Below are 26,741 nucleotides of genomic sequence, written 5' to 3'. Positions count from 1 at the left end.
AGAGGCCAAGCCTCCTTCATGAGAGACTCTCTCCATCAACCACTTCCAGGCCAGTGTCTCCTGGAGGATTTACCACGCTCAGCTTGTTCTAGAAGGATTTCCACGTGTGTCTTGCAACCTCTTCCTCCTCTCGAAGGCGTGGGGGGTACTATTACCTGTCATCTCTGTGCCTAACAGCACAGTTCACTGCACAGTAGATGCTGAAACGGATGTTCCATTGCAACAGGCGGGCAGCCTGCACCTGTATGAATTTAAAACAGATTTCGTGTCTTGCTTCTATCTCAGTGCAACTCACACGATGGAAGTTATATTTGAACAACTTAAAACAGACAACATTTCTGTATTTTTGTAGATTTTGCAGCTTCTGACTCAGTTCTCTCTGAGAGGTAGGTGGGGAGGTTCCCTGCTTTCAGGCGGCAGCTGCTGTGAGGGGGCAGGGGGTAGGGCGGAGCAGCAGGGCTGAGCAGCCCAGGTGTCTGGGATTGAATCTCAGCCCCCATTAGAACTTGGACTGTGGGCCCCTGTCCAAGTCGCTCATTCTCTCTGGGCCTCAGTTTCCTCATCTGTAAAAAGGGGCTAACAATAGCACCTCTCTCGTGAGCATCTTGAAAGGGTCACACGGGTTATACGTCTCTGTTGCTTAGAACAGTGCTTGGCACAGAAGTAGTACCAGCTACACGATTGCTCTTATGCCTCTGAGGGATGCAGTGGAGACAAGGCACGGTCAATGTTCTCCTCCTCTGCCCATCTCTGTCACCCCGACTCCTGCACAGAGGAAACAGCTGCTCATGACGATAGCTACCACTTATTAGTACTGACCACGCACTGGAAACTTTACACTCACTGAAACATTTCATTCCCACAGCACACGGGAGTACTGTTGTTCCCATTTTAGGGTTAAGGAAATTGAGGCCTAGATAAGTTAAGTAGGTTGTTCAGGGCAGTCACGTATTTTTATTCATTCATTCATTCATTCATTTATTTGGCTGCGCTGGGTCTCAGTTGCGGCACGCGGGATCTTCGTTGCCACCTGCAGGATCTTTAGTTGAGGCATGTGGGATCTATAACAGTCCCCTGACCAGGGATCGAACCTGGGGCCCCTGCATTAGGAGCACGGACTCTTAACGGCACAGCACCACCAGGGAAGCGCCCAGGTAGGTATCACTTGGTGGGTTTAGGAGTCAAATCGATGAACCTCAAATCAGAAGCTTTCTTCTAATATTGGAGCAATCAAATTTAAGTATGTGTTAAGAATTCCTGAGTGGTTCTGTGAAGATGCGGATTCTAAGCTCCCTTCATCAGAGACAGCTGGAGCCCAGGAGTCTGCATTTTACAAGCACACCTGGCGTCTCTCCTGGTCTCAGGCTGCTCCCCAAGCATGGCTTAGTTACCCTGCAGCCTGCCAGGCAGTTCCAAATTCAAACCTGGTCCTGTTCCCAGGCCAGAGGGTTCCACATGCAAACCTCAGTCACGTTCCCGGGCCACAGGGTTCCAAAATCAAACCTAACTCATGTTCCTAGGCCAAAGTGGTCCAGAATGAAACCTCAGTCATGTTCGCAGGCCAGAGGGTTCCAGAATCCAACCTGGTCAGAATCAACCACTTCCGTGATCCAGCCAAGCTCCCTCTGCCATCTGCCGGCTCAGCTGAGACCCCGCCCTGGCCGGCAGGGCGCAGTGCTCAGCTGCGGCCACCTGAGAATCTTAACTCCACCACGGTCCCCCTGGCCTCAGCCTGGACGATGTTGAAATAGCACAGCAGGGAATTCCCTGGTGGGTCACTGGTTGAGACTCTGCACTTCCACTGCTGGGGACATGGATTTGATCCCTGATCCGGGAACTAAGATCCCGCATGCCGTGAGGCACAGCCAAAAAAAAAAAAAAAAAAAGAAAAAGAAAGAAAGAAAGAGGACAGCAGCTCCCACAGAGTCAGGAACCCTCAGAGTGCGCTCAGCTTTCTTCCTTATCCCGCATCACGGCACCTCCAGGGGCTGTCTCTCTAGTCTAACGTGTAACACACACATTACCTAGCGTCCCCATCCCTGCACTGAAGGTTCAGTTGTTCTTTTCCACAATCCTATTGTCCACCTTGCTGAGAGGTGTGCAGCAAACGATGAACTAGAAGAGGGGAAGCTGCCTGGTGCTGGACCACTTCATTCACTTGAAAGGAAAGACGGGGTCGACAGGGAGAGCAGAAGCCGGGTGGCAGGGGGTGCTGGGCCAGGAGGAGAGCCAGCTGCAGAGATGGTGCAGTGGAGACAGGGGATGCTACAGAAACTGAATACCGTATCATCCATTCGTCTGTCTTCCAGCTTTCAGGCCCTCAGTTTCCTAACCTGGAGAATGAAAGGCAGGAGTGGATGGACAGGGCTCTGCCAGGCTGAAAGCACTTCTAAGTACACTGGAGTCTTGTCCCATTTTCCAGGGAAAGCCTTGCTGCTGCATGAGTCACATTTGCCTGCAGCTCAGTCAACCAGGAGAAAAAGGCGGAAAGGAAGCGAGTGAAGCAGGATCAGCAAGGGGCCGGGTGTGCGTGCAAACACCCCCTGTCCTGGCAGACTAAGGGGGCCGAGTGGTCTTCTCGGAGGGAGGGGTCTGGGTCTGGGCCCAGGGACTGAGACCCAGGCAGTCCTCACGAGTGAAAAGAAAGAAAGTCAGACAGAAAATGAAATGCATCCTGGGGAACAATTACTGGGACTAGAAAATTTGAACACAGCCTTAAGATGGGAATAGAGCAGTAAAGAATGGAAGGAACTTTCAGGAGGTTAGTATCTTACATTTGAAGGCCAAGTCAGGTTGAGTTGGATGAAACGGAAAGGATGGAGAAGTGGATGGACAGACAGGAAGTAAAGATGCTGAGCTGGTGGAAATCACAGCTACAATGTGGAATTCTACTCCTCCCCTGTTGTGGAAGGGCATGGTTTTAACAAAGGGGGGCCCTTTATATATGTGGTCATGTGTTAGATCTCACTCTCTGGATTCAAATGACTGATGACAAGTAAGCAGGGAGGAGCCTGTGTCTCTTAGGTCTTACCTATGCACGCCTGGCATTAGTGAAGTGCTCAATGAATATCATTGGAAGGACAAATTCTCATTCTCAATGCCACATTTAGTATGTTCCTTTGTACAAAGGATGCCTAATTCCATTAATGTTCAATTGAATTCATTATCAGTATCTCCTACTTTGTCTTTACATTATTAGAGTATCAGCTTTCCTTCTCAAATCCCTTCGTAAGCCGATTAATTAAAATCTTTTTCTTTCCTTGGTCAGACATTTTCTTAGTATTTCTACACACTAGATAATTTAGGTACACTTCTGTATTATCTCAGGAAAGTTACTTCAATTGTGTGTTTTTCTCATGGGGAAGGCCCAGCTTATAGAAGCAAAAGATACTTCAATTTTAAAAAATCTTTTTTTTTTTTTTAAAAAAGCCCAAATTTAAAAGTTAGGGAAAGAAAAAAAAAAAAGGAAGAAGCAAAAGGACATTGATCAAGAATATGTACAATTGGAATGTCATATTGAATCTTTAGTTTTTCTGTTTCTTCCAATGACAAAAGAAGAGAAAATTAGATAAAAATGCATTAGGAAAATACTTGCAGATTATATGTCTGATAAGGGTCATATCCAGAATGCATAAAGAACTCTTACAATCTAATATAAAAGGACAAATAATCCAATTTAAAAATAGGTAAAGGCTTTGAATAGACAGTTCTCCAAAGAAGATTTACAAATAGCCAATAAACACATAAGAAGACACTCAGCATCATTAGTCATCAGGGAAATGCATAAAAAAACCACAGTGCGACACCACTTTGCACCCATTAGGATAGCTATAATAAGAAAGGCAGGCAAGGGCTTCCCTGGTGGCGCAGTGGTTGAGAGTCCACCTGCCGATGCAGGGGACACGGGTTCGTGCCCCGGCCCAGGAAGATCCCACATGCATCGGAGCGGCTGGGCCCATGAGCCATGGCTACTGAGCCTGCGCGTCTGGAGCCTGTGCTCCGCAATGGGAGAGGCCACAACGTGAGAGGCCTGAGTACTGCAAAAAAAAAAAAAAAAAAAAAAAAAGGCAGACAATAACAAGTGTTGGCGAGAATGTGGACGAGCTGGAGCCCTCATACATTGCTGGTGGGAATGTAAAGCGGCGCAGCCACTGAGGAAGACAGTTCTGCAAAACGTTAAACACAGTTACCATGTGATCCAGCAATTCCACACCTAGATATATACCAAAGAGAATGGAAAACATATGTCCATACAGAACTTACACACAAATACTCACAGCCGCATTGTAACAGCCAAAATGTGGAAACAAATTTCCATCAACTGATGGCTGGATAAAGAAGATGTGGCATATTCGTACAATGGAATAGTATTTGTCTAGAAAAACGAATGAAGTACTGATACATGTTACAACATAACGAACCCAGAAAACACTGTGCTAAGTGAAAGAAAGTAGTCACAAAACCCACATAATACACACCAATGTTCATAGCAGACTATTTACAATAGCCAGGACATGGAAGTAACTTGTGTCCATCAACAGATGAATGGATAAAGAAGATGTGGTACACATATACAATGAACCATCACTCAGCCGTAAAAAAAGGAATGAAATATTGCCATTTGCAGCAACATGGACGGATCTAGAGATTATCATACTAAGTGAAGTCAGACAGAGAAAGACAAATATTATATGACATCACTTACATGTGGAATCCCCCCCCAAAATACAACTTATTTACAAAACAGAAACAGACTCACAGACGTAGAAAACAAACTTATGGTTACCAAAAAGGAAAGGGAAGGGGAGGGATAAATTAGGAGTATGGTATTAACAGATACACACCACTACATATAAAACAGGTAAGCAACAAGGATTTACTGTACTGCACGGGGAACTATATTCAGTATCTTAATAATAACCTATAATGGAAAACCTGAAGATGTACACCTGCAACTAACACAATATTGTAAATCAACTATAGTTAAGTTTAAAAAGCCACATATTATATGATTCCATTTATAGGAAATGTCCAGGATAGGCAAGTCCACGGAGACAGAAGATAAATTGGTGACTGCCAGAGGCTAGGGGCCTTGTAATAAGATGCTTACATCTGCCTTAACAACTCTAAAAGCGTTCTGGCGGGTGTATATGTATGGGACCTACAACCTCATTGTCAATTCATGTCATTTCAGCTCACAGTGGAATCATGTCTAACAGGTAAGTAGAATGGTTGTGAACCGGATGGCAAGAAGTAGCTGGAAGATGCAGGAAAATGGTAACATAAGGACAGAGAAACTGGAATCATCAGTGGCTTCAGGAAATGGATCCCCTGGGAACCATGGGGACAAAAATTCATGGAGCTGAAACAAAATAAGGGAGAGAGAAGTGGTTGCAGGTTGCTAGGTGGGCTGGCCAGAGAAATGAGTAGAAGAAGGAAGAGAATACTCAAACATCTGCTCACTAAGCTTTCTCTCTGTGGGGTTCTCTGACTCCTCCCAGACAGCTCTTTTATTTTATTTTAAATTTTATTTATTTATTTATTTATTTTTGGCTGCACTGGGTCTTTGTTGCTGCACCTGGGCTTTCTCTAGTTGTGGCGAGCAGGGGCTACTCTTCGTTGCGTGCACGGGCTTCTCATCGCAGTGGCTTCTCTTGTTCCGGAGCACGGGCTCTAGGTGCACGGGCTTCAGTAGTTGTGGCACGTGGGCTCAGTATTTGTGGCACGCAGGCTCAGTAGTTGTGGCTCGCAGGCTCTAGAGTGCAGGCTCAGTAGTTGTGGCACACGGGCTTAGTTGCTCTGGGGCATGTGGGATCTTCCCGGACCAGGGCTCGAACACGCACCGCCAGGGAAGTCCCCAGACAGCTCTTTTAAAAGCTACTTGAGGGCTTCCCTGGTGGCACAGTGGTTAAGAATCCGCCTGCCAATGCAGGGGACACGGGTCCAAGCCCTGGTCTGGGAAGATCCCACATGCCCCGGAGCAACTAAGCCCACGTGCCACAACTACTGAAGCCCGTGTGTCTAGATCCCATGCTCCACGACAGGAGAAGCCACTGCAATGAGAAGCCTGCGCACCGCAACAAAGAGTAGCCCCCGTCGCAACTAGAGAAAGCCCGCACGCAGCAACAAAAACCCAACACAGCCAAAAATAAATAAATAAAATAAAACAAACAAACAAATAAATAAAAGTTACTTGAGCTAACGTTAACTTTCTGATTACAGGAATGTGTGGGCATAGGAGAAGAGGTGACATGAATCTGGCCAGAGAGCAATTTATTTAGAAGATTTATATGTTGCCTTCAAGGGGAATGAACACAATTCAGAGAAGAGAACTGGAACTCAGCGTCTTTATCTGATTAGGGCTGGGCCCTGTACTTTGAAATGCTCGTCGTGTCCCAGGTGGACGTGAGACACATCTTGGCTATTAGAAGGCTGTAAGCACAGGCTTATTCTGTGAGCTCATCTGACGGGGCTCATCTAAAGAACCATGGAAGCGCGCCCTCTCCGCAGTTCTAGGCAGCAACTCGCAGAGCCTGCGTTTGGAATTAGGCTGGGCTGAGGCTTTCAGCTATCATTCAACAATATCTTTTCTTCTGACAAAAACAGTTAAAAACATAGAGGTGGCTAACGGGCATTTAGATTTCTGGAATCTCTTTTTATTTTCAGCACAGAAAAAAAGGATTAAACGCAGTGCATACAATTTGGTTGTCTGTGCAAAGTGTTCATCTGGTGCCCACGGCACATAGCGGCACATAAAGGCAGGTCCACCCGCCCACCAACAGCCCCCTCTTATTTATGCTGTTTCACCAAAGCAGTTTCTTCTCCTGTCAACATGCCTATCAAATGCAGGACCTGCTCATAGGCTAGGGCAGGCATCTACGCTCAAGCACATTCCCGAAACTGTACGTGAGCAACACCTATTGATGTGTGATTCTGCAGCGCTGAATTGCCTCTGTAATAGGCACCCCTTATGGGTCATCATTCTGAAAGGCTCCCATTCTTGGCCCAATATGCCCACAGGGCTTCAATCTAGTCATGGTCTGGCACCCCTCCTTCAGGAACTAGATACCTTTAAAAACTAGAATGTTAGCATCTCCTCTGATGCCAAATCACAGAGGCCTGGTCAGTTAGAGCTCTGACCACTGTTTGGGCAGGGATGCTTTCGGCCTGGGACAGGACAGGGGCTGTGACCCATGGCAATGGCCACGACCACCTGTTGTTAAAAGCCTTTTGGGGAAAAGGAAAAAAAGCGTCTTCAGATCTTCCTTTCTTGATAATCAACTCTGTCTTTCTAGAAACCTAGCATTTGTCCAAACTATCAAATGAAAACATTTTTTCATTTTAGGAAAAGCCTCCGGATTCCATTTATTTCCAGATCTTCAACACGAAAGATGAGCCTATGCCAGCAGAATGCGGTTCATTCTGGTCCCGAGGGCTTGCTTTGCTTTGGCTAAGAAGATGCAAAACGTAGGCCCACGGCATTCAGGCCTGCGTGCTCGGGAAGGAAAGACGTTGTAATGGAAGAGAAATTTCTCAAGTGGGCTTTCTTTGTCAAGTCAATTTTTAGTGAACCTCCATACAACTGGGCCCCCGGTCTGAGCATAAATTCACTGAGTCCCAGGAGCATCTGTACAGGCTGATGTGTTGAAGGGAGAGGAAATGGGAAAGAAGAGGTTGCTGATTGCTGGTGAATTTTGCAAACTGGAATCTTATTCTCAACTCGTCATCTTCACCTGAGCTAGGAAACAGATTCACATCCCTAATTCATCGAATGAATTAAATGAAGAAATCACAGCACAAAGGGGTAAACGGAATAAGTGAATAAAACAAACTGTAAACAAACGAACAATAATTAGGCAAGACATGTTTGTAGGTTCTGGTTTGGATGGATGTAATGAATGATGAGGTGGAAAAGCCACTTCCCTTCCTACCATTCTCAGACTGTAACTTGACTTTGTTTTATAAATGATGTGAGTCATCCGGGGGCTGGACGCAGTTCTCAGCAGCCTTCACTGGAAACCCAGGAAACGCCTATCAGACCCACCCCACGTCCTAACCAACCTAAAGAAGTGTCAGAACTCACCTCCGAGCTCCTTCAAACTACGAAGCCTCGTCTCCCAAGTGGTTCTCATCTTTGGGCTGGGGGAGGGGCAAGGCTGTCCAGATCATTATGGTATGTCACCCTCACTCTGTCTCCATGGAATTGAAAGTCACTCTACTACTCTAATTTGTGAGAGTTTGCTCTTTATAGCCTCCCTGTAGCAATCTAGACGCTGTTCTCACTTATTCTGTCTTTTCCACTCTCGGACTATCTTGACTCCAGCTACCCATGAAGCCAGAAGGCCCGCAGATTTCCCCTTCCCTCTCCAGCACAAAGCGAGGTGCTGAATAGGTAAGATACTCCAGAAACTTTCCTTGGTTACTCTGTCCTTTTTCAGTACTGAAAGTCATTCTCTACTTATCATCCTGTCTGATTCATTTTCCAAATTTTCTCCTCTAGGAAGAAGGACAGGGTAATAGCACCTAATTCAATATGTCCTGAGATGGGAGTCAAGACGACTGTGCCCCCCAAAATGGACAAGTAGATCAATGGAACAGAATCGAGAGCCCAGAAATAAGCCCACACACCTATGGCCAATTAACCTTCGACAAAGAAGGCAAGAACAACAATGGAGGAAAGACAGTCTCTTCAACAAATGGTGTTGGGAAAAGCTGGACAGCTACACATAAATCAATGAAGTTAGAACACCCGCACACACCATACACAAAACTAAACTCAAAATGGTTTAAAGACCTAAATAAAACTCCTAGAAGAGAACATAGGTAAAGCATTCTCAGACATAAATCATAGGCATATTTGCTTAGATCAGTCTCCAAAGGCAAAAGAAATAAAAGCAAACGTAAACAAATGGGACGTAATCAAACTTAAAAGCTTTTGTACAGCAAAGGAAACAATCAACAAAACAAAAAGACAACCTATGGACTGGGAGAAAATATGTGCAAATGATGCGACTGACAAGGGGTTAATATCCAAAATATACAAACAGCTCATACAACTCAATATCAAAAGAATAAACAACCCAATCAAAAACTGGGCAGAAGATCTGAATAGACATTTCTCCAAAGAAGACATACATATGGCCAACAGGTACACGAAAAGATGCTCAACATCGCTAATTACTAGAGAAATGCAAATCAAAACTACAATGAGGTATCGCCTCACACTGGTTAGAATGGCCATCGTCAAAACGTCTACAAGTAATAAATGCTGGAGAGGGTGTGGAGAAAAGGGAACCTTCCTACATTGTTGGTGGGAATGTAAATTGGTATAGCCACTATAGAGAACAGTATGGATGTTCCTTAAAAAACTAAAAATAGAGCTACCATATGATCCAGCAATCCCACTCCTGGGCATATATCCAGAAAAGATGAAAACTCTAATTCGAAAAGATACATGCACCCCAATGTTCATAGCAGCACTATTTACAATAGCCTAGATGTGGAAACAACCTAAATGTCCATCAACAGATGAATGGATAAAGAAGGTGTGGTACCTGTATATACCATTGAATACTACTCAGCCATAAGAAAGGGTGAGATGATGCCGTTTGCAATACATGGATGGACTCTGAGGACATTATGCTGAGATAAATCAGACAAAGACAAATACTGCACGATATCCCTTATATGTGGAAACTAAAAAAGCCAGACTCATAGAAACAGATTTAATGGTTACCAGGTTACCAGTGCCTGGGGGTTCGGGAACTGGGGAGATGTTGGTCAAAATGCACAAACGCGCAGTTAGAAGACGAATAAGTCCTGGAGATCTGATGCACAACACAGTGAGTATATTCAACAGTACTGTGTTACAGGGACTTCCCTGGTGGCCCAGTGGTAAAGAATCCGCCTTCCAATGCAGAGGACGTGGGTTGGATCCCCGGTCAAGCAACTAAGATCCCACGTGCCGCTGGGCAACTAAGCCCGAGTGCCACAGCTATTGAGCTCACGTGCCTCAACTAGAGAAGAGAAAATCCGCACACCACAACTAAAGAGAAGCCCGAGCGCAGCAGCTACGATCCCGTGTGTCGCAACTAAGACCCAACGCAGCCAAAAAAAATAAAATTTAAAAAAACAACAACAAAACCCAACAAAAAAGCCCCCAATACTGTATTATAAACTTCAAAGTTGCTGAAAGACTAGATCTTAAATGTTCTCACCCCAAAAAAGAAATGATAATTATGTGACGTGACAGAGACGTTGGCTAAGACTTCAGGGATAACCACATTGCAATACACACATGTATCAAATTAACACCATGTACAACGTTATACATCAATTATATCTCAATTTTTTTAAAAAGCATTTCTTAGCTGTATTCCAGACACATACATCAGTTTAGATTACAAGTGTTCAGGTTAAATCTCTCCATTTAATAAAACTAGGGTATAAGTCACATACTAAGTCAATCAGCAAAGGATTAGCCACTATTATTTATTCTGAGAGGGAGGCAGGTGTCCTCCAGGCAGGGCCTCCTAGGCCACATTCAGGAGTTTGCTATTTAAGCAAACTGAAAGAGTTTAAGCAGGAGAGTTTAAGCAGTGAAAGAGTTTAAGCAGGAGAATCCCAGGGTCTTATATGGGTTTTGAAATATTACTTCAGATATTGGATTGAGGATGAAATCAAGGTGAGAGAGCGTGAACTGGGGAGACCAGTTGGGGGCAACCGTAGTATATGTTCCCAGAACAGATAATAGTTGAGTATGTGAAGACACACACACACATCTATCTATCTATCATCATCCCTCTCTCTCCCTCTCTCCCTCTGTCTTGTCCACCCATCTGCTTATTAAACACATACACATTATACATACAATTGTCCTGTACACCCAACGGAGCTCTAAAGTACAGAGGGCCAGCTCAGCCTGCCCTTGCAGTGGAATCAGACTTACATTCACTTCTGTTTGTTGGACGGCTTCCTTCTCAAGCTATGTCCTGTCGGTGGAGGTCGAGCTCACCAGACTGCCCCAGTCCAGACTCTGCAGGAACCAGGGCTAACCCTGCTGGATGCAGAGGCAGGCCTGCAGCTGAGATGCCCAGTGGACCCTGCAGGAAACGGCTGGGAAGGCACCTCTTTCCTCCTCTCAGAGCATCAGTGGCCACGCTGCTCCCTCTCTGTCCGACCTTGGTTTATGGTTCAGGCTCTAAGGGCTCCTCAGACAAACATGGCCCCCCAGGCCTACAGGAGTCTCAGGAGGCATCGTGTAGACAGGCCGGGTCCTGGCTTTGTCTTCCCGCTTAGGGAAAATCCACCTCCACCCCAGTGCACAGACAGGCAGAGGGACATGAGCGCACAGAATGCACCAGATCTGAGGGTAAAAATGCTGCTGAAAGTTTGCAGTTCACAAGAACACCTGCTTCACGGAACGGAGGCGATTCTCATGCTTTCCAAAGGTCAAAGGATCAGGTGTCCTGGATTTACCGTCATCACCGTGAGAAGTGGGTGCTTTTCTGGCTCTCCCTGCTCCGTGGGAATCTCTGCAGGCCGGGATCAGGCAGGAGGGGCAGCTTCCTGCAGCCTTGCAGGCGGCCCCTTGAACTTCACGCAGGTGCTTGTCAGGGACGTTCTTAGCCACGGACGTTTCCACCTGATGCTTCTTTACGCTCCCGTGGCCCGAGGAGCGCTGTTCAATTCAGGGCTCTGCTCTTTGCCCGCCTTTGACTTGTTAAGTCTCTGCTCAACATTACCAAGATTCTGGAGGCAAAACCTACAGGGTGATGCTGCACTTGGAATGTGAGTTTCACGCAGATGAATCACACCTGGGCTGAAGCAGGTCCTGGAAAGTAGTGGACCCGGGGGGACAACGAGCCTCATTGTCTGACAATCCCTGCTTTGAGGCGCGATGCTTACTAAGGCCACAGTTAACTGTGTAGATATTTATTTACATTGTATTTTAAGACTTCAGAAGCTGGCACAGTGCGAGGGAGTAGAGTTTCACATGAGGGCTTAGACAGAGGGGTACCAGTGGGTGGTGGCTCATCCCTCCTCCTCCAGGCCAGAGTTACAAGGGTCTGGGATACTGGTGGCCTTGGCCCTGGGGGGTGGGGTGGGGCTGGGTGGTCCCCTCCGGCCGTGAGTTGCCTCATCCAGGTACCCTGGTGTGCTGCACGGAGGTCTGCAACTCCAAGAGCGACCTGCTGCGAAGAGGGTCCGCACACATGGCCCCAAGCGTGCCCAGCCCCAGCCCCCAGAGAGGGCCTCTCTAAGCTGGATTTCTCACGGCCCCAAGCTCCTGCCGACGGCTGCCCGGGACCTTCCAGGAGACAATTCCCTCCACAACCTGAGTGCTGCGGTACGTCCTCTGCTCTATTCTGTGCCCACCTCCAGGGACAGGTGTGCTCTGGGGTCTGCGATCAACGTGCCCTGCACAATGGCTGCCTTTAGGCTGCCTGAATGAGGAACACCTCAGACGTCTAGAAAGGTACCTGGGAATATACTTCTAGTAACAGCAAGCTTGTTGAGACTATTCCATGAAATAGTCAAGAACAAGGAGACTATTCCATGAAAAGAGGAGGCACTCCTTTTCCTGGCTTCCTGCCAGCCCCGATAGGGCACTGGGTCAGCTGAACTGCCCCCACCCTGATGGATGGATCTCCCACCAGCTCCCAGGGGTAAGCGACAGGGTCCTATCCAGGCTGCATTTTATGGTGCATTGTTGCTTTGATTATTACCACTTCCCCTCCTCAAAGAACTGACACATTTGTTTGCTGAATGTGTTTTTCATATTTTGCATAAAGAGTCATAGCATTTTGGAGCTGGGGGTATCTTATCCCAGTTCTAAAAGCATCACTACATTACAGGTGAAGGGACTTGCCCAAGGTCCCCCGCTGCCTCTGCTGCTACTGCATGGGTGCCCTCCCACGGGCGTCCCGCCCCCCACCCTCCCCAAGCTCGGCGCAGACACGGCAGCGGCAGGATTGGACCTCAAGCTCCACATTCTGATTTCAGACAAAGGTGTTGGATACAGCGTTCCATTTTTGCCCAACTGTCCTTTCCTTGAGAGAGTTTTTGAGAAAGTGATTTAAGGGACCCTGGGTCTTTATTGCACACACCTCACTGGGGCAGGTAGAAATTAATTTGCAAAACAATAAGTGTATTCTATGCTGCATGTGCCTTGGAGACAAACCACTGGCTCTTCCTTCACTCCCCTCCCCTCCCCTCCCCCACCCCCACCGTTGCCGTAACAAAGAGAGCTGCCATTTCTCTATGCAGTGTTGTGCGAGACGCTGCAAATCTTTCCAACTCTCTCCATCACCCTAGGAGGTAGAAACTACTATTCCCATTTTACAGATGAGGAAACGGAGGCTCCAAAGGTTCAATAACTTGCCCCCAATCACACAGCTTGGTGAGTGGTAGAATTCTATTGATCTGATTCCACGGCTATATATACTCTTTCCACGTGAAAATACATTTCTACAACATACGTTGCCAATGTATCTGGAACACATTGGCTCTAGGCTTTTAATTGTTTGCAATGACTTGTATTCTAAACCAAGATCAGCTTCATATTTAAGTTTTGTATCTTCTGGAGATGTGTCTTAGGAGCCTAAGATATAACTGTGAAAAACCATTTGGAAGCCACATAAGAAGTTAAGATCACTTTATCAGAATAAAGTCGTCATTTCAATAATTTTTTTCAAAGCAAAAAAGAACCTTCAAAACTACCTAGTCCACCACTTAATTTCATAGATGAGGAAAGCAATGTGGAGAACCCAGTGACTTAGCCACAGTCTCGGTGCTGGTGAGACCCAGAGCCAGGCCCAGAACCTGCCCCCTAGCCAAGTGGCAAAGACAATGCTTTGCAACTCAGGGCCCCGTTAAAGCCACAGCCTCGGGCTTCCCTGGTGGCGCAGTGGTTGAGAATCTGTCTGCCGATGCAGGGGACACGGGTTCGAGCCCTGGTCTGGGAAGATCCCACATGCCGCGGAGCAACTGGGCCCGTGAGCCACAATTACTGAGCCTGCGCGTCTGGAGCCTGTGCTCCGCAACGGGAGAGGCCGCGATAGTGAGAGGCCCGCGCACCGCGATGAAGAGGGGCCCCCGCTTGCCACAACTAGAGAAAGCCCTCGCACAGAAACGAAGACCCAACACAGCCAAAAACAAATAAATTAATTAATTAAAATAAAAAAAAAGCCACAGCCTCCCTGCCTCGTGCAGAGCACCTGGATGGGGGAGGCCGGGCCCTTGCCTACCTGCAGAACTCTCCTTCAGATTCTGGCAGCAGGAGGGAGGCCGTGGGGTTCTTCATCAGATCAGCCACCAGGAGGTCCTTGGGTGTCACATAGAAGAAAGGAACCCCCGTGCTGTTGTTGAGGGGGCCGTCACTGACCGGCAGGCAGTTCCCAAACGGCAGTCCTGGGATCTAACAAACACCAAAAAAGGCCTTTTCAATGCAGGGTTGTGGATTGACTTGAGCTGGGAGCTCAGTCTGTGTCTCTGACCAGGAAATATAGCATTGGGGGTGCGAGGGCAGCATGGTATCACCGTGGTTTTGACAGGTCATGAATCAAAGCAAAGTGGTTCCCCACCTGCCCACATCACCCAGTGACGGCTCCAGAATTCCTACAGAGGAGCTTAGCAGTGGCATCTGTAGAGGAGGGATGGTGAGGGGATTATTCTTGAAGCTGCAGGTACACAGCAAACACACTCTATTAAACTGAAAGTTATTTGGGGTAAAGGCAATGAAAATCATGGAAGGGTGGAGGGTCACTAAAACCTTTCTCACAAGCTAGCCCTTGGGAGCCCCACTGCCTTCACCACCTCCCCCATATTTTTGGCAACTTTGGGGATAGAATCTAAGTCTTTTTTTTTTTTTTTTTTTTTGCGGTACGCGGGCCTCTCACTGTCGTGGTCTCTCCCATTGCGGAGCACAGGCTCCGGACGCGCAGGCCCAGCGGCCATGGCTCATGGGCCCAGCCGCTCCGCGGCATGTGGGATCTTCCCGGATCGGGGCACGAACCCATGTCCCCTGCATCGGCAGGCGGACTCTCAACCACTGCGCCACCAGGGAAGCCCAGAATCTAAGTCTTAACCTAACATCTTACCTGGTCTTTGGACTCCAGGAACTTTCTGGTATTGTTTCCTTTAGGGTCACACCACTTTCTCACTTATTAGTCACATTTTAAAATTGTAATCAATAATATTTTAATAGGATAACTCAGCAACTTATGGGAATTTGGTTTCTTATCCTTCTAGCTTCAAGGAAGACACATAAACATGCTAAACCAATGTTTTGCTCACGATCATCCAGTAGAGCAGATGAAATTCTCAGACACGTACACAAATACTTCTTAGGTTTCTCCCAAGCCCTGCTGGGTCCAGCATCATGACCTTTACCCTTCACAGAGCGTTCCTCATTGTTACTTAGCTCAGAACTCGGGGCTGTCTTTGTCTTTGAAGTGTCGCATGACAACAGTGTGTAGAATTGTGATAAGGGGTGGTTTTAATCTTTTAGAAAACCCAATGTTGAGGAATCCTACAAAATGCTAATATGTCATTCCCAGATCCTGTTTCTCAGCTGGTCACTCACAAACTGAGTAGAGTCATGTCTTGCACACGTGCCAGGCACGTGGTAAATGTTCTCTGAATTTATTGCATTCGGAGTATACGTCAATACTGGAAAAGGGAACTACTAACAAAGCTAAGAAAAGGGATGTTGAAAGTCATAATACCTTGAATACACTGGCACTAGAGTTTTAATTGCTTGAAGTGATCTGTGTTTTAAACCAAGATCAGCTTCATATTTAAGCTTCATATCTTCCGAAGGTATGTCTTAGGAGTATAAGATATAGCTGTGAAGAACTATTTGGAAGCTGTGAAAGACCTTATGATCATTTCTCATCAAAATAAAGTTGTCGGGCTTCCCTGGTGGCGCAGTGGTTGAGAGTCCGCCTGCCGATGCAGGGGACACGGGTTCTTGCCCCGGTCCAGGAAGATCCCACATGCCGCGGAGCGGTTGGGCCCGTGAGCCATGGCCGCTGGGCCTGCGCGTCCAGAGCCTGTGCTCCGCAACGGGAGAGGCCACAACAATGAGAGGCCCGCGTACCGCCAAAAAAAAAAAAAAAAGTTGTCATTTAGATATTTTTTTTTTTCAAAGCAAAAAAGGACGTTCAAAACTACCTAGTCCACCACTTAATTTCATAGATGAGGAAAGCAAAGCGGAGAACCCATTGACTTGGCCACAGTCTCTGAGCTGGTGAGACCCAGAGCTGGGCCCAGAACCTTTCCCCTGGCCAATGACTTACACACTCCATAAAACAGTATTTTTTTTTTGCATGAAATAAATAGGAGTTCAAATTACTGCCCTGTAATAAAACCCTTACATCGGTCTTAACAGCCCTAAAAGCTTTCTGGAAGGTGTACACGTATGGATGTTACATCCTCATCATGTATCCACGGCATTTCCACTTCAGGTGGAATCATGTCTAACAGGTGAGTAAAACATCTGTGAAACGAACGATGAAAGCTGCAGCTGACGACAGCGCTGTCACTCCAACATTTACACGCTTTGCACAATAAATCTCCTTTCCAGAACAGTTCTCGAATTCCATTTTTTAAAATGCAAATTTCCGCCAGAGCCCCGGTTCGGGGTCAGTAAGTGATGGGGCAGCTCTGGTCTATGGGCGGGCAGGGGCTGGACGCGCTACTCGGTGATGCCAAAGGTGGCTCAGGCTTCTTTTGTCCAGGTCTCTGGTCGGGCGCTGGTTATTTGCACAGCTCTTTGGCCGTTTCAAGACTGTGCTTCTCGACTGCGCTTCGGTCCCCATCCACCTGGCAGGAAGCCTGCTTGTCGTCCTCTCCCCCAGCACCAACCCCCACCCCTCCTGCCTTTGCCAGGGTGCCAGGGTAACCGAAGCACAATCTGGCTGCATTAATTACACGCTGTCCACGCCGATCCAGCCTCCAGCGCACGTCTGCTAGACCTGGATCCGAGCGCGGGAGTGGCCCCAGGCTCTCCCTGTTCCCTGCACGCCGCTCCCGGTCGGGTGGCTTACCTTCTCGTGGGCGGACACGGTGGCCAGACAGCCCCAGGCGCTGGCGTGGGCCAGGAAGCGGGCGGTGCCCGGGCGCAGCCTCGCGCTGCCCTCGCGCCGGTAGGAGAACATCCCGGGCGGCGCAGGGGGCGGCCTGGCGCGGGCGGTGCCCTCCGGGGGCGGCAGGTGAGACTCCTCCTCGTGCGCCGAGGCCGGGAAGCTCCGCTGCCAGATGCTGCCCGAGTCTTCCAGCAGCGCGGGCAGCGCCTCCTCGGTGGAGGCGCTGTCTAGCTCCTCGTCCACCTCGTTGGTGACGGCCCAGGACACGGAGCTCACGATCACGTAGCCCGTGGCCGGGGACAGCAGGGCGCTGCAGCACAGTAGCCAGCACAGGCGGGGCCCGGGCTGCCGGCCGCGGCGCCCGCACATCTTGCGGGGCGCGCCCGGCCCCGGGGACCGCGGGCAGCGGCCCCCGACGGCGGACCGGGAGAAGAACCCGCTGCCCCCGCCGCAGGCGCCCGGGGGCGGGGCCCCGGGGCCGCCCTCGCAGCCGTGCGCCGCGTGGGGAGGTGGGGCTCCGCACGCACGGCAGACACGCTGCGCAGTCCTCTCTGCGCGGCTGGGCCGGGGATGCGCCTTTCCCGCTGGATGGAACGGGTTCTGCAGCCAGACAGGGGGGCGTTCAAATCCCGGCTCAGCGCACTCCTCCACTCACCAGCTGTGTGGCCCTGCCGAGTTACGTAAGCTCTCTGTGCCCGGTTCCTTCATTAGGAAACGCATAAAACAGTATTTACATCATGGGAGTGAGGGATGGGAGGATGGAACGGGTTAATATTTGGAGAGGCTTAGAACAGTGTGTGGTGCGGGGTAAGCGTTCTGTGCTGTGAAATAGACACAAGGTAGGGATGGTTATCATTTTATGGCGGAGGAAGCCGAGCGAATGATGAAGATTAGCGCCAAGTCCGTCTGAGGCCAAAGCCCATCCTCTTGCTCTGTAAGGACCGTGACCGTCCTACACTTCGCTGTGACAGGAGGGCATTGCTTCCAGTTCATCTAAAAGCAGAATCAAATTGCTCACTACACATACACTAAAATAAGGTGGAGTCAGCAGTACCCAGCGAGAACGTGGCCAACATGGTGTGGCAGAGGACTGTATGAACGCACCGCCCTTAAACACATTCTCGTATCGATGGGAAGCTGGCTTGTTTCCAATAATAAAGTTTTATGAACAGTCTTGTGTTCTGGTGTGTTGGTATCCTTTATGTTCTGTCTCACTTCTCTGGGCTCCTGTTTTCTCCTGTTGTTGCTGTGGTAACCAACTAATGGTGGTACAGACGGCAGCAGGTTACCTCACCAGTCTGCATGTCCCTTGCTTTCTGCCTCAGGGCCTCTGTGCCAACTGCCACGCGGGACATAAGTAGGGTTCCACTGAGCAATGTGAAAACCCACGAGTGCAGAACATTAACCCCCCATGGCCACGACCCTTGGCGAATGGGTCCAAAAGCCAGAAGATAAATACTCCCCACTCCCAAGTCACAAGTGGATGATTCCGAAGGCCACTCTCCACAATTTCCCGGAGGGTCTCCAACAGGATTGAGCCCCGGTTACTCACAATGGTAACCAGCCCAGTGACGCACCCTTAGCATGGCTTTCCATCCTCCGTGTTCCAGTCATTCTAGTCAGTCCCCCCACTGTGGTTCTGTAGGACTGCAACCCAGAATGACTAGCTAGGGGCAGGTCCTCTTCTCAGACCCAGTTCTCGAGAGGATGCCAAGCTCAGGTACAGGTGCGCACACGCAAGAGCTCTCTCGAGTGTGTACCTTGTAGTGGAGTTGCGGGTTCCGGGGCACGAGTCTGTTTCATTTTATTATATAACACCACACTGATTTCCTCAGTGATGGGACCAATTTATTGCTACCGTCAGTGCGTGGAGGTTCCTGTTGCTCCACATTCTCAGCGACACAGATTATTGCGAGGCTGTCTGTCCCCGCTCCCGGCAATCTGGCGGATGAGTAGTGAGAACTCATTTTTAGTTTAATGGCTCACGTGGTTGATCCCCTTTTCATACAGGTATTGGCCAGCTGGATACCCTCTTTTGTGAAACGCCTGTTAATGTCTTTTGTCCATTTGTATTGGGTTGTCTGTACTTTTTTGTATTGATTTATTAGAATTCATTTTATTTCCTATGTTCCAGGCTTTGGGTGTTCAAATATGTCACAGATTGTCTTTGGCTTGTTTGAATGGTTAATTTCATGTGTTAACTTGACTGGGCTAAGGGATGCCCGGATAGCTGGTAAAACGTTATTTCTGGGCGTGTCTGTGTTTCTGGGAGAGATGAGCATTTGAATCAGACTGAGTAAAGATCACCCTCACCAATGCAGTGGGCGTCATCTGATCCAGTGAAGGCCTGAATAGGACAGAAAGGCAGAGGAAGGACCAATTTGCTTTCTGCCTAAGCGGGACATCCATGTGCTGCTGCCCTTGGACATCGACACTCCTGGTTCTGGAGCCTTTGGACTCACTGCATTGGTCCCCCTGGTTCTCAGGCCTTCGAGATGTCAGGTTTGAGAGCCCTCACCAGAAAATGGATCAGCTGGAACCTTGATCTTGGACTCCTCAGCCTCTAGAACTATGAGAAAATAAATTTCTGCTGTTTAAGCCACCAGATCTGTAGTTTATTGTTATGGCAGCCCAAGCAGATGAATAAACAATACTGAAATTAAACAATAAACATACTGAAATTAGCTTATCCATCCTCCTAATGATGGTTATTAGTATTGTTTTCAGGTGTTATCTGTTAGGACTGAAATTGCTATAAATATCCTTCTACAAGTCTTTTTGTGAATGTATGTTTTCTTTCCTTTGGGTAAATACCTAGGAATAAAATCACTGGGTCATAGCGTAGGTATATGTTTAATTTTATGCAGAACTTGCTGTTATGGACTGAATGTTTGTGCCCCCCAAATTCATATGTTGAACTTCTAACCCCTAATGTGACAGTATTTGGAGATGGGGCTCTTGGAAGGTAAGTAAGGTTAGATTAGGTCATGAGGGGATTAATGGCCTTATGAGAAAAGGGAGAGTCCCTGCGCCCCCCTCCCCACTGCGTTTCTGCTCCAAGGAAAGCCCATGTAAGGACACAGCAAGAAGGCAGATGTCTGCAAGAAGGAGGAGAGCTCTCACCAGGAACCCATCCCCTGGCACCTTGATCTTGGACTTCTAGCCTCCAGAACCGTGAGGAATAAATGTCTGTTTCTTTAAGCCACCCAGTTTACGATATTTTGTTATGACAGCCCAAGCAGATGAAAACACTGACAAACTGTTTTCCAAAATGATTTTTGACCATTTTATAGTTCTGCTAGCAATATATGAGTACGTCAGGAGGTCTCTAAATGATGCACGAGGTGATTTCACAAAGAAGGAGCTATTCTGAATTGGGGCTCAGTTACTTGGCTTGGTAACATTTCCCATAGATCTCAGATTTGTTTATTGTAAGCAATCCTGAACCATCATGTGTGTGCTGTTATAGAAAAGGACTCCCCCACTGGCAAATACTATGAGGTTTGGCTGCAGGAAATTGGTCCTCGGTATATTTACGAGCAGATCTGACTTGTAATGGGAGAAAACGGACTGCAGGTCTGCTGCTTATCTATCACTTCCCATGAACAAATACCTTGTCAAGGACAATAAGAGGCACGTGGTCAAAGGTACCGAAGCACCATTTAAAGTTTGGGGCTGGAAATGTGCAAGAGGAGCCTGGGATGTCTTCTCCAGTCAAAAAAAGCAGCAACAGCAGCAGCTAGAAAAGACCAGTGAAACATGTCAAAAGAAGCAACTTGAAAGGTCCTCCACTGGGAAAAGATGGAATAATTTAGGCATCAAAAAGGAAAATGATGGCAGTTAAAGAAAGGCCTAAATGTACACTTACCATACTTCCCAGCAATTGCACTCCTGGGCATTTATCCCCGAGAAATAAAAACATATGTTCCCCACAAAAACCTGTAGACACCGTTGTTCATAGCAGCTTTATTCGTAATAGGCCCAAAGTGGGAACAACCCAAATGTCCCTCAATACGTGAATAAACAAACTGCAGTGTATCCATACCACGGAATACCCCTCGGCGCTAAAAAGAAACAAACTATTAATAAAGGCAACAACTTGGGTGGATCTTAAGAGCATCCTGATGAGAAAAAAAAAGCTAGTCTCAGAGGTTACATATTGTGTGATTTCATTTATATAGCATTCACAAAATGACAAAATTATAGGGGTGGAAGCCATTAGCTGCTGCTAAGGGTTAGTGATGGTGTGTGGCTATATGAAGCGATAGCATGAGGGAGCTCTCTGTGGTGATCAACAGTTCTGTATCTTGACTGTGGTGGTGGTTACATGAACCCACAGGTGATAGAAAATGCTAGAACTCTACACATACATTGCATCAATGGAAAATTCCTGCTCTTGATGTTACAATCCAGTTGTTTAAGATATAAGTATTAGGGGAAACTGGGTAGAGGGGAAACTGGGTAGAGGGTACACAGGTCTCTCTGAGTGAATAATGATTAGAAACAAAATTAAAAACAAATCCTCATGAGTCATCACTAGAAGTTGTTAGGACATCCAATTTATTCTGAAAAACATTTTTTTCAGATAATTCTAAACAATTTAAAAAATTTTTATTTTATATTGGAGTAGAGCTGATTTAAAAAGTTGTCTTAGTTTCAGGTGTACAGCACAGTGATTCAGGTACACATATATATATACCTATTCTTTTTCAAATTCTTTTCCCAGTTAGGTTATTACAGAATATTGAGCAGAATTCCCTGTGCTCTACAGTAGGTTCCTGTTGGTTATCTATCTGAAATATAGTCGTGTGTATATGTCAATCCCAAACTCCTAATTTATCCCTCTATCCCACTCCTCGGTGTATCTACCTAAGAGAAATGAAAACATATGTCCACACAAAAACTTGTACACAAATGTTTACAGAGGCATTATTCAAATGGAAACGAACTTATTCATGTTTTCTATTAAGTGAAAACCACCTGGGTGTCCATCAGATGATGAATGGGTAAATAAAATGTGGTATATCCATTCAATGGAATTATCATTTCAATAAAAGGAGTGTTTCTGGGGGCCAGGAAAAAGTGGAAAAGGTAATGAATGTGAATGTGTGTGGGGATTCTCTGAGGTGATGAAAATGTTCTAAAATTAGATCAAGGTCATGGTTGCACAGCTCTCTAGATATGCTAAAATCACTGAATTTGATGAAATGAAATTCACGTTTTATGGCAAGCCAAGAAAATTTAATTATAAAATTTCTCTTTGCCTGTTTGCCTTCTCTATAGTGTATACTGTGTATCTGCGTTACCCAGATCTCCTTAGGAGATAACCTTCCTTCAGAATCTTGTAAGGGGTCAGGATGACCCATGACCAGCCTTTCACTTTGTCCGTGTAGATCTGGATGGTGTAAACTGTCAATAATATGCCATTTGACGTATAACCTTTTGTCTCAAAAACTTACATAACTATGCTTTGACCTCTGACAGGTCAAGGCAGAACTGTTCTCAGAGCTTTCTGAATAATCCTCAGGTTGGCTCAAATAAACATTTTCCTTTCTGAGATGGACTACTGATTAATTTTTTCATCAACAAATTGTACACTTTAAATGAGAAGAATTTAGGGTATGTATATCTCCAAAAAAATGTTTTTAAAATCTGATCTGGGGCAAGCTCTTGGTTACAATTTCTCAGGACAGCTCTCCCCACCCTGAGATACTCAGCAAGTCTCTTTGTTGTTTCCTGGGTGGGTGGAGGCAGGTAGGAGGGGTCAGGAGTGCAGCCTGACTTCTGACTCACCCCTACCTGCAGTGCGTAGCCCTTTGGGTGTTCTGGTGTGTGAGCTGTGCCACTGGACTCCCCACCCTGGGCAGGTGTGATATTTGATGACTGCCCTCTACTAAGAGGTCATCCAAGTTGTGTGGATTGCAAAACATCGCCTTGGTGTTTATGTCTTTTATTTTTATTGTTTTAAAGGTTTTTTCTTTGATGGGGACCATTTTTAAAGTCTATATTGAATTTGTTACAATATTGCTTGTTTGTTTTTTTTTTATGTTTTGGTTTTTTGGGCCGTTTTTTGGCTGCGGGATCTTAGTTCCCCCACCAGGGATCGAACGCGTACCCCCTGCGGTGGAAGCGAGGGGTCCTAGACACTGGACTGACAGGGAAGTCCCTTGACCGCTTTTTGATGCTTTAAAGATATTTTATAGTTTTTCTAACAAGTATTGTGTTCACCTGATGAGTTGGTTCAACTGCACTAGCTTGCCATATTCCTGGAAACCAATGAGGATTTTAAATTCCTTAATCATTTTAAACTCACGGCCAATAACATCACGGGGGCCCAGGGGCTACTTCATGTCTCTGATTCACTCTCCCTCCCTTCTGGAAGACTCTCACACCTCTCCTTCTTCCTACTTTCTTTGGATCTTTTTTCAAATTACACCTTGCTTGTGAATCTTGTAAGAAGTAACATTCCCATCCTTGCCTCTCTCTCTCTCTTTTTCTTTTTTGGCTATTAATGCTTTTCTTTCCTTTTTAATTTTTATTGGAGTATAGTTTTTTACAACATTTTGTTAGTTTCTGCTGTACAGCAAAATGAATCAGCTGTACGTATACACAGATTCCCTCTTTTTTGGATTTCCTTCCCACGTAGATCACCACAGAGCACTGAGTAGAGTTCCCTGTGCTACACAGTAATCTGGCCTATTATAATCGTTAAAAGACAATTACTTAATGAAGATAAAACCACGACTCTTACACAGATACAAAGTGAACGTGTGTTAAAGATTTTACGGGACTCAATTAATGAGGGAACTAGTAAGATGTTGCAGCTGATTCAAAAGAGAATTCAGGACTTCCCTGGTGGCGCAGTGGTTAAGAATCCACCTGCCGATGCAGGGGACACGGGTTTGAGCCCTGGTCCGGGAAGATCCCACATGCCACGGAGCAACTAAGCCCGTGTGCCACAACTACTGAGCCTGCATGCCACAACTACTGAAGCCCACGCGACTAGAGCCCGTGCTCTGCAACAAGAGAAGCCACTGCAATGAGAAGCCCATGCACCGCGACTAAGAGTAGCCCCAGCTCGCCGCAACTAGAGAAAGCCCAGGTGCAGCAGTGAAAACCCAACGCAGCCAAAAATAAATAAATAAATTTTTTTTTAAAAAAAAGGAGAGAGAATTCAAGACACTAAACATACATACATACGTAGACAACAAGGAATGCCACTGACAGTAATCTACAAACAGACGCCACACAGCTCTGTGCTCAGAGCAGTTATCAACTGATCCCGCTGACGCACTAGTTTGCACTGTGTGGAGGAGAATCATCTGCAGTAGTATCTGTCTGCTACAACTTACAAGATTCGTAAAATAACTCAAAAGACCACGGAAGACCAGAAGGGTGTGTTGACCCTTTCTGTCCATTTCAAAGCTTTATACAACATTCACTATTCTCTGCTAGATCTCAGGTGAGAGAACCTGGCTCCATGAGAGGCACGGCCTGGTCTGGAATAAGCCTGACCCACAAACAACTCCTGGCTTGTTTAACTTTGTGAAACCATGGTCCACGTGAAGGGGAAAAACTAGTGGTGTGAATACTCTGACTTCACATGAAGGCCCTAGAAGGCCGAGGGGAAAGCACTGGGAACTGAGGACGCCACCGGCCATATCAGTAAACAAAGGGTGTTGCGGCCACCAAGCCGTCACATGACAGCCACCCCGAGACCGTGCGCCCTGAGGGAGCTCAGGATCAGGGCGGGAGGCCCCCCATCTAGCAGTGAGCTGCTGCAGCCGCCCCCAGCCGTGCACCCTGAGGAGACTCGGGAGGAGGAAACGCAGGATACTGGCCCCAGATAGCCGAGGAGCACATCAAAGGAACGATGCCAGACAGCCCAGACTCTTGCGTCTTCCCATACGTAGAAAAGTGCTAAGCTCTTTACCTCGAGATGTCCGGTTTTCTTTAATTAACAGTCATCTTTTGATGTTCCGACTACCTGGTCTTTGTTGCAAAAACAGCTCCTATGTACCCCGGCCCCCACCTGGCCTCTTCGGAGCCGTCCCTCGGGGTGATCTGAGATGCTGTGTCCCGGACCTTAGTCCTCGGGTTTGTCCACCGAATAAAACACAACTCTCACCTTTCAGGCTGTGCAGTTTTTCAGTCGACAGCGCTAACCACAGAGCTGGCTTTCCTCCTGTGGCTGTGCGCGAACTCTGCGCTGACCTTCATCTGCGGGGACAGCCTCCTGACGAATGGGGGTCACATATATGGCTGTGTACAGCCACAACCCTCCAAAGGGCCCCAGTGTTTGCAGAACGGTCTAGAACAGGGCTTGTCTACTCTTCCTGTCCTGTGTACCCGCTGCAAGGGCATCTGGCAGCCCTGGGGCAGGGATTCCTTGCCCTGATAGGTGTGTGAGTTTGTGGGCTGGAGGCTCTGTCTGTCTGTCTGTCCACGGCTGTGTGTCCAGTGCCCCGGAAGGTGCCTGGGACTTTGCAGGGACGCACGACATCTGCTGAAACGACTGATCGCCTCCGTGGGGCTGGGGGGCTCAGTGGTGACTGTCCCTCCCCGCGACTCTCCTGTGCTGTGTCTGTACCACAGCTGTGACAGATGGGACCCCCTGGGCCCAGAAAGACCCTCTACTGGACCAGAAAGTTGGCAAAACAGACGCTGCTTTACTCTTTCCACCATCTGCACGCAGTGGGGACTTTATCAAGTCTTATTCCTGAAGGTTAAATCCGGGTGCCCCCGAAGAACCCATTTCTTGGTCCAGCTCAATCGGGAGATGGAGAAAAAGAGGATGCTTCCTGCTCTGCTCACGATGTCTGAAAACGCACAATTCAAAAGCCAGGGGAGGTTTCCTGCGCGTCCGACAACGATGGCAGGGGAGTGACAAAAGACATGTCCACGTATTGAGATACCGGGAAGTCATTCTGGCTTATACATGAATGAACTTGAGTTTGATGCTAACTAAAATAGCCTGTGTGTGGCCTATCAAAGCTTACACTGCACCTCGGCTTTAATTATTAGAGAAAAGGACACACTGACCGGAAGTAAAAATGTCCATGTTAAAAATAAAGATGAAATGCCTCCCTTCCTGATACTTGTTACTCCTTTGATGGTTAAGTCCCCCTTCCCAGGTGGCAAGGCCATACTGACTTGCTGGGTACGTGCTGGTTTTTTTTTTTTTTTTTTTTTTAAATAATAACCTTGAAGAAATGAAACCCTGACTTGTTTAATGTTCTTTGTTTTGACAAGATATAAAACTGTGCTGCTCTCCAGAGCAGTTTCTCAGAGTCATCTGGGAAGCTGGCTTCCAGGCTAGTCCTCAGTCTGGCTCACATAAAACCCTTTTCTATTCTTATTTTAGATTGTTTATTGATTATTTTCATTGACAGGAGAGTGAGGTGTGGTCCAGCTGTTTGATGAACTACCATATTGCCGTAATAATGAGATTAATATGGTTTTGTGTGTGTGTGGTTCTCTGCGTGTTGTATTTTACATAAAAAGGCGAGAAAAAGACGAGTGGGTTCCACATAGCAATGTGGAAAACGCTTAGGCTGTAATAACATCTGTAAAAGGTAGAATACAAAATGCTGTGCGTTCTCGGACTTACCGAAGCTGTCTCTGTGCCAGAGGGTCATAGCTTTGCTCACG

General features: G+C 47.2%; 2 protein-coding genes across 2 annotated transcripts in view; both read right to left on the bottom strand.

Annotated features, from left to right (window-relative positions):
• Positions 1-17,544, bottom strand: part of CREG2 (cellular repressor of E1A stimulated genes 2) — a 39,009-nt gene extending 21,465 nt beyond the window's left edge. Inside the window, exons 1-2 of the mRNA XM_079941036.1 lie at positions 17,052-17,544; positions 14,250-14,419 (exon numbers count right to left, since the gene is read on the bottom strand). Coding sequence (XP_079797162.1) covers positions 14,250-14,419; positions 17,052-17,459 — 578 coding nt within the window. The 5' untranslated portion in view covers positions 17,460-17,544. The remainder of the gene's footprint in view (positions 1-14,249; positions 14,420-17,051) is intronic.
• A 6,576-nt stretch (positions 17,545-24,120) lies between these two features.
• The window catches only part of RFX8 (regulatory factor X8), a gene marked incomplete at its 5' end in the record, with an annotated part of 63,467 nt that continues 60,846 nt past the window's right edge, over positions 24,121-26,741 (bottom strand). The window contains 1 exon segment of the mRNA XM_079941640.1: positions 24,121-26,740. Within this exon segment, the coding sequence (XP_079797766.1) occupies positions 26,540-26,740 (201 nt within the window). The 3' untranslated portion in view covers positions 24,121-26,539.

The sequence above is a fragment of the Stenella coeruleoalba genome (genome assembly GCF_951394435.1).
Source record: "Stenella coeruleoalba genome assembly, chromosome: 13".
NCBI classification, from domain to species: Eukaryota; Metazoa; Chordata; class Mammalia; order Artiodactyla; family Delphinidae; genus Stenella; species Stenella coeruleoalba.
This window is presented reverse-complemented; position numbering and strand designations above follow the sequence as displayed.